The sequence below is a fragment of the Phoxinus phoxinus genome (genome assembly GCF_949152265.1).
Source record: "Phoxinus phoxinus genome assembly, chromosome: 13".
In the NCBI taxonomy this organism is placed as follows: domain Eukaryota; kingdom Metazoa; phylum Chordata; class Actinopteri; order Cypriniformes; family Leuciscidae; genus Phoxinus; species Phoxinus phoxinus.
Window position 1 is genome coordinate 35,624,645 of NC_136888.1, and position 7,500 is coordinate 35,632,144.

Genomic DNA, 7,500 nt, shown 5'->3' on the forward strand with positions numbered 1-7,500 from the left:
CAACAACGAGAACTCACGTCCTCCCAAACTTGCTTCACTTCCCATTGACTGCCATTACACAGACACACACACAGTGGAAGTCAATGGGAACCAAAACGGTTCAGTAAACACAGGTTTGGAACGACATGAGAGTGAGTGAAGGATTCTGGGTGAACTTTCCCTTTAAATGTGTGTAAATCCAGAATGATGAGCGACTCAAGCCGTTCAGGTCACAGGATTCCCCAAAACACCTTGGCAATTAGATGAGAAAAATAAAAAACTAGTTGAAGAAAAAGTCTTATTGCCTCAAAGGAACTCAAACGTCATATTTACACAGTAGAAAATGGTTTGGTTAGAGCACAACTCCATCCTCGGCGTCTCAGCGTCTGACCGAGAGTCCGGCCTCGAGACGCTTCCTCTGAACATGGGAATGTTTTGGCACTGTGTGTGACTGGAGTTTGTGTTTCAGTGAGACACTACACACACACACACACACACCACCGTCGCTCACGTCACACTGAAGGTGAAGATGAAGGATGTTATTGCATGAAGCTTCATCGGAGACAAACGTCACTGAAGCAGGAAATCAAGTTTCACACGATGAAAGAACTAAAACAACTGAATCCTGACGAGGAAATTAGCACCGAACAGTGTGAGAGAGTGTTCACACACACACACACACACACTGACTGACTCACTCACTCACTGACTCATTCACTGACTCACTCACTCACTGACTCACTCACTGACTCACTCACTGACTTGATTCACTGACTCACTCACTGACTCACTCACTGACTCACTCACTGACTCACTCACTGACTCACTCACTGACTCACTCACTGACTCACTCACTGACTCACTCACTCACTCACTGACTCACTCACTGACTGACTCACTGACTCACTCACTGACTCACTCACTGACTCACTCACTCACTGACTCACTCACTCACTGACTCACTCACTGACTCACTCACTGACTCACTCACTGACTCACTCACTGACTCACTCACTCACTGACTCACTCACTGACTCACTCACTCACTCACTGACTCACTCACTGACTCACTCACTGACTCACTCACTGACTCACTCACTCACACACTCTCTCACACACACACGAGTGACAGAAGGCAGCCCTTATCACGAGTGTCGTGCTACTCCTCCAGAGCGCAGCGCTGACTCCCCTCCTCACACACACACACACACACACACACACACGCGTCCCTCATGAGAAGCCTGTAATGTTCAGGGGAAGGATCTCAGCGGTCAGTGAAGGCTGTCGGCCTTGTGTTCATCCGCGCGTCAGTCGGGAGCCGCGGCGCTAACCGTCCCTGTGCCGCGCGGCGCTAACCTCGCCGGCGAGCGAGAAACACACACTCCTTCCCCTCGCGATCTCTGGCAGAGCGTCACCCGAGCGCCCGGGGTCAAAGGGCGCTGAGGCCGAAGTTACAGCGACAGTACATCATCCCGCTAGAGTCGCGCCAGCTGTCCGTGAGCGGGTCGTAGCGCTGCACCGCGTTCAGGTACGACGAGCCCGAGTGACCGCCAACCACGTACAGGTAGTTATCGACCACAGCAGAGCCCACGCCTGCAGAGACACACACACACACACACACACACACACACACACACACATCAATGATCTGCTTTACAACACTTGGACATCACCAGGCTGAAGAACACTGACACGAGGAGCGTTTGCCTGTGGTTTAAAAACGCCAGAGAAACAACTAGCCGAACTAATACACACTTCATTATTAAAGACAATAAACAGTGATTACACAAGAACAAATACAAAATTAGCAATCGCAACACATAGACACAACTGAACAAAGACACGATTGAAATAAACAGTGTTTTAAGATTTTCAGGTTCAAAAACTAATCAAATGTAAAATAACACTGCAGTTTATCAATAAAATATACATCACACATATAGTTACATTATTATTGTTATAATTTAGGAATATTGTTACTATAGAGCAGAGAGAAACGCGCTTGAATGGTCATACTGAAATGCTCACAAAGGATTTAAAGGATAATTCCGGTATTTAACACCTTGAGTCTATATTGTAGTTTGTTTTGGATGAACAAGAGTGGTGGACAACATTTCTTTGACAATGGTTCCTCTCTCGAGTTTTTGACTATAAAAGAATTGGCCATGGACCCATTTAACATTGGAGTCAATGGGCATGTCCGAAAATGTCATTAAAACAGCCAATAATGTTCGTTTACAAAACTGTTAAACTCACCGAGTGGTTAGTGGTGTTCGTTGATGATTATAAACAATATATCGTCGCAATATATGATTCCAATCCGTTTATTTTGCTATAGTGGAACTATTTTTTCAGACACTTCACAACCGTGTAACTTCCGCTCAATATTTGAATCTGAAGCGTTAGCACACTCCCGACCACTTGATGGCGATAACCGATGTTTATGTCTCGCGGGACACTCACGGTCACAGTCGAGTTCATATTGCACTGGTCAGTGGTCACGTCTTTCAATATGGTTAGAATTTGTGCGGTCAAAAACTGCGGTAAAGTTCCTAAAAAGCTAGCCTTATGAGAAACGGAAGCGAGCAAAAAGACTACATCGACCAAATGTAAACAGCCCCCTTTCCGTTTCCGGTAGCGCATTTATATTAACCAGCACTCAGTCCTTCAACAGAATTCAATGGGATTTTACAAAATGACGAATAAACACGACAGAAACTGTATTTCGCAACACTTTTTGTTTCTGGAACATCAACGAACACCACTAACCACTCGGTGAGTTGCACAGTTTTGTAAACGAACATTATTGGCTGTTTTAATGACATTTTCGGACATGTCCATTGACTCCAATGTTAAATGGGTCCATGGCCAATTCTTTTATAGTCAAAAACTCGAGAGAGGAACCATTGTCAAAAAAATGTTGTCCACCACTCTTGTTCATCCAAAACAAACTACAATATAGACTCAAGGTGTTAAATACCGGAATTATCCTTTAATAACAATAAACAGTAATTACACAAGAACAAATACAAAATTAGCAATCGCAACACATAGACACAACTGAACAAAGACACGATTGAAATAAACAGTGTTTTAAGATTTTCAGGTTCAAAAACTGTAATCAAATGTAAAATAACACTGCAGTTTATCAATAAAATATACATCACACATATAGTTACAAAACTTATTCAGTCAAGAGCGAGTTAATTTTCTCTTTGTGTTTAGTAGTTTGACTATCAGTGTTATTATAGAACAGGAATATTAGTATGAATGGTCATAATGAAATGCTCACAAGGGAATCAACAAGAGGAATTGAAATTGTAATTTTATAACAAGTATCCGACAGAACAGGATGTGATGTGTGCAGTCTCACCTGTGCGCGGCTCGTTCATGGGCCGACACGCCGTCCACTGGTTCTGGTGCGGGTCGAAGCGCTCGATGCTGGATAAATGAGACACGCCGTTGTGACCCCCGACCACGAAGATGAAGCCCAGCATCACACCGACCCCGAAGTTAATGCGCTTATCAGCCATGGGCGCCACCATATCCCAGGAGTCTTTGCTCGGATCGTATCTCTCCACACTGAAACAAACACCAGTCACAGTCGTTAAAGTCCCCCTGTGGTGTACATCCAGCGTTTACTGTAGTTTATGTGTGTATGTGGAGTTATTAATCTGCTTTAACACACACCATGTGTGTATGTGGAGTTATTAATCTGCTTTAACACACACCTGTGTGTATGTGGAGTTATTAATCTGCTTTAACACACACCTGTGTGTATGTGGAGTTATTAATCTGCTTTAACACACACCATGTGTGTATGTGGTGTTATTAATCTGCTTTAACACACACCATGTGTGTATGTGGAGTTATTAATCTGCTTTAACACACACCATGTGTGTATGTGGTGTTATTAATCTGCTTTAACACACACCTGTGTGTATGTGGAGTTATTAATCTGCTTTAACACACACCATGTGTGTATGTGGAGTTATTAATCTGCTTTAACACACACCTGTGTGTATGTGGAGTTATTAATCTGCTTTAACACACACCTGTGTGTATGTGGTGTTATTAATCTGCTTTAACACACACCTGTGTGTATGCGGAGTTATTAATCTGCTTTAACACACACCTGTGTGTATGCGGAGTTATTAATCTGCTTTAACACACACCTGTGTGTATGTGGTGTTATTAATCTGCTTTAACACACACATGTGTAAGTTCATAAGTGGACAGCATTGCTGAGTATTTTCTGCTTAAAACTGCAGTGAACCAAAGACAGTCTCAAACACACGGTTTGAAATCGCTGGTGTTTCTGACGTCACACACTACCTTGACCAATCAGATCAACGTGAGATCGTCCACCAGTGGATCTCTGAGTGAGTGAGTGAGTGAGTGGAGGCGGGGCTCATCTGCATATTCATAGAGCCGCGCATACTAAATGAGGCAAGGGTGTCGAGTTACATTCAAGATATTTTAAGACATGAAGATTTTTTTCAAGGAAAAAACACTTAAATATGTAATTTTGCTGATTAAAGATGCGTTTGTAGAGATAAAATGATTGAGGGGGACTTAAAATATCATGAATTGAATGTAATACCGCACAACATTAATGAACACACAAATAAAGTTTGGCAGAGGAAACCATGACAGTGTCCCATGAGTCTTTGAGTGTGTGTTCTTTCCGTTTAGAGAGAGGATTCCAGCGAAACGCTTCTCACGAGAGCGACGGCGCTCATGGAGACACAGCGACAACAGCAGAGCCTTCCCATGAGCCTCCAGCAACAGCTCCTGTAACTCCGGCTTAACATTCACTACCAATGTGTTCAAGCAACCTCATCCGCTGAAGCAGAACACTTCTCATTCACACACACTACTGTCACAGTCATTCAGAAGTTACATTCACACAAGGCCTTGAATGTAACAGTGCTTCTAATTCTGTACCGATATTTTAGTATCATCACTATTTATTAATATTTAGAATTTTTATATTAAAATTAGGGCTGTGCAGCGATTAATCGCATCCAAAATTAAAGTTTGTGTTTAGATAATATATGTGTGTGTATTTTGTATATATAAACAAAGACACATACATCTACTTGAGAAATATTTGCATGTATATATATATAATTTATATTATATATAATTATACCATGGTCTGGGTGAATACTCGATTCTGATTGGCTGCAGGGTGTCCGTTAAAAAGTGATAGAGGACACCTAAATAAACTGTCAGGCGTAACCAAGGAAACCAAGTTATTGTTTGTAACTTGTAACTTTAGATTTCGATTGTAAAACTAATTAAAATATAAACTAATGTTTTAAAAATGTGTTATTTGGCAAGTGACCATGGTATAAGCGGGTTAATGCCCGACGAGGTGTCTCCACTGCGCGTCGGCCGGTTCACACCTCGCCGTCGGCCATTAAAACCTGACAATGGACACCTCGTCGGGCATTAACCCTTGCATATTTTATATATAAATAACACATTTTTCTTAAATATATACATGCATGTGTGTGTGTGTTTATATTTTCATGTTTATGTTTATATATATGTTTATATATACAAAATACACACAAATAATTAAACACAGTACACACATATATTATCTAAACACAAACTTTAATTTTGGATACGATTAATCTCAGTTAATTGTTGCAAAGCCCTGATTGTAATATTTCTTAAAGTTTTAGTAATTGTGTTTTTTTTATATATATATATATCTCTTTCATTTGTTTCATTTTTTATTTTAGTTTTAGTAATTTTTGCACTTCAACTTAAACTGACATTTGAAATATTTACTGAAATTACACTGGCGGTCAAAAGTTTGAAATTTTTATTTATTTATTTTTTAAAGAAGTCTCTTCTGCTCAGCAAGGCTGCATTTATTTGATAAAACAAAACAAAAATCAGTAAAACAGTGAAATATTATTATAATGTAGATCATCAGTTTTCTATCTGAATATATAGTAAATTGTAATTTATTCCTGTGATCAAAGCTGAATTTATCATCATTACTCCAGTCATCAGTGTCACATGATCCTCCAGAAATCAGTGTAATATGATGATCTGATGCTCAAGACACAGTTATGATTATTATCAGTGTTGAATATGTGGATGTAAGGAGCTAATAAACACATAACGCTTCATTAACTAAGGTCTTTACACACCACTGAAAACACAGTTATGTATATGATAATGCATTTCTGTCAACAGATCCTCCTAAATATTACACACTGCACTTTTAAAAGGAACGACTAATTCCCAGAATGCCTTGCTGCCGTACCTGTTCATGTGCGCCGGGCCGTAGCCGCCGATCGCGTACACCATCCCGTCCAGCACGGCGGTGGCGAAGCAGCTTCGGGATTTGGTCATGGGCGCCACCGGCTGCCACTCCTTCACCTTGGGCACGTACTTCTCCACCGACTGCAGGTAGTACTGTCCGTCGTAGCCGCCGAGCGCGTACAGCTCGCCCGCTAGCACCACCACACCTAGCGTGCTCCTGCACTCCGCCATGCGCTCCACCGAGGCCCAGGTGTTGCTGTCGGGGTCCCAGCGCTCCACGCTGCTCTCGTGCCGCCGGTAGCTGATGCCCTGCCGCATGTGTGTCGCGATGCCGCCCACCACGTACACCTTCTGCTCCAGAACCGCCACGCCGAACTCGTAGCGCGGCACGGTGAGCGGAGCCAGGCCGATCCACGAGTCCGTCTGCGGGAAGTACATCTCCATACTGACACACACACACACACACATTTAATCTACATTTAATTTACATTTAATTTAATATTCAACAATATTATTGATCTCCTGCATTGACAGCATTATATGAGAGCTAAGCTGGACGATGACTCCAGAGCGGCTTTATATGTGACCCTGGACCACAAAACCAGTCACATGGGTACATTTTTCGAAATTGAGATGTATTCATCATATAAAGCTGAATAAATAATCTCTCCACTGATGTGTGGTGTGTTAGGATAGGACAATATTTGGTCGAGACACAACTATTGAAAATCTGGAATCTGAGGAGCAAAAAAATGTAAACATTGAGAAAATCTCCTTTAAAGTTGTGCATTTATGTTCACGATTGTGCTGCATTCACTCACACAAATACATGTTTTATATATTTACGGCAGGACATTTACTAAATATCTTCATGGAACATGATCTTAATATCCTCATGATTTTTGGCACACAAGAAAAATGGATAATTTTGACCCATATAATGTATAGTTGATATTGCCACAGATATACCCGTGCGGCTCCAGATATGTATAAATGAAGTAAATTAATAACCGCTAGTGGCGCTATCTTCTTCTAGAAACACACTATTTTCCTGTTATCTCTGTAAAGCTGCTGTGAAAAGCTGTATAAATAAAGCGGATTTGACTAGAACTTGTTAATACGAAACTCCAAAGAGGACCCGAACGCACCAGAACGCTTTGGCATAATTAAACGTGTCAGATCGCAGCGTTCACCTTTCCAGCGTGGCGAATAACCCGGCTTTTCCGCCGACCG

General features: G+C 41.7%; 2 protein-coding genes across 2 annotated transcripts in view; one reads left to right on the plus strand and one right to left on the minus strand.

Annotated features, from left to right (window-relative positions):
- The window catches only part of dorip1 (dopamine receptor interacting protein 1), a 21,224-nt gene extending 16,330 nt beyond the window's left edge, over positions 1-4,894 (plus strand). Inside the window, exon 6 of the mRNA XM_079633415.1 lies at positions 4,675-4,894. Coding sequence (XP_079489541.1) covers positions 4,675-4,756 — 82 coding nt within the window. The 3' untranslated portion in view covers positions 4,757-4,894. The remainder of the gene's footprint in view (positions 1-4,674) is intronic.
- klhl28 (kelch like family member 28) overlaps positions 1-7,500 on the minus strand; it is a 20,462-nt gene that overhangs the window by 621 nt on the left and 12,341 nt on the right. The window contains exons 4-7 of the mRNA XM_079633414.1: positions 7,461-7,500; positions 6,269-6,712; positions 3,353-3,561; positions 1-1,572 (exon numbers count right to left, since the gene is read on the minus strand). The exon at positions 1-1,572 is cut by the window's left edge and continues 621 nt beyond it; the exon at positions 7,461-7,500 is cut by the window's right edge and continues 598 nt beyond it. Coding sequence (XP_079489540.1) covers positions 1,409-1,572; positions 3,353-3,561; positions 6,269-6,712; positions 7,461-7,500 — 857 coding nt within the window. The 3' untranslated portion in view covers positions 1-1,408. The remainder of the gene's footprint in view (positions 1,573-3,352; positions 3,562-6,268; positions 6,713-7,460) is intronic.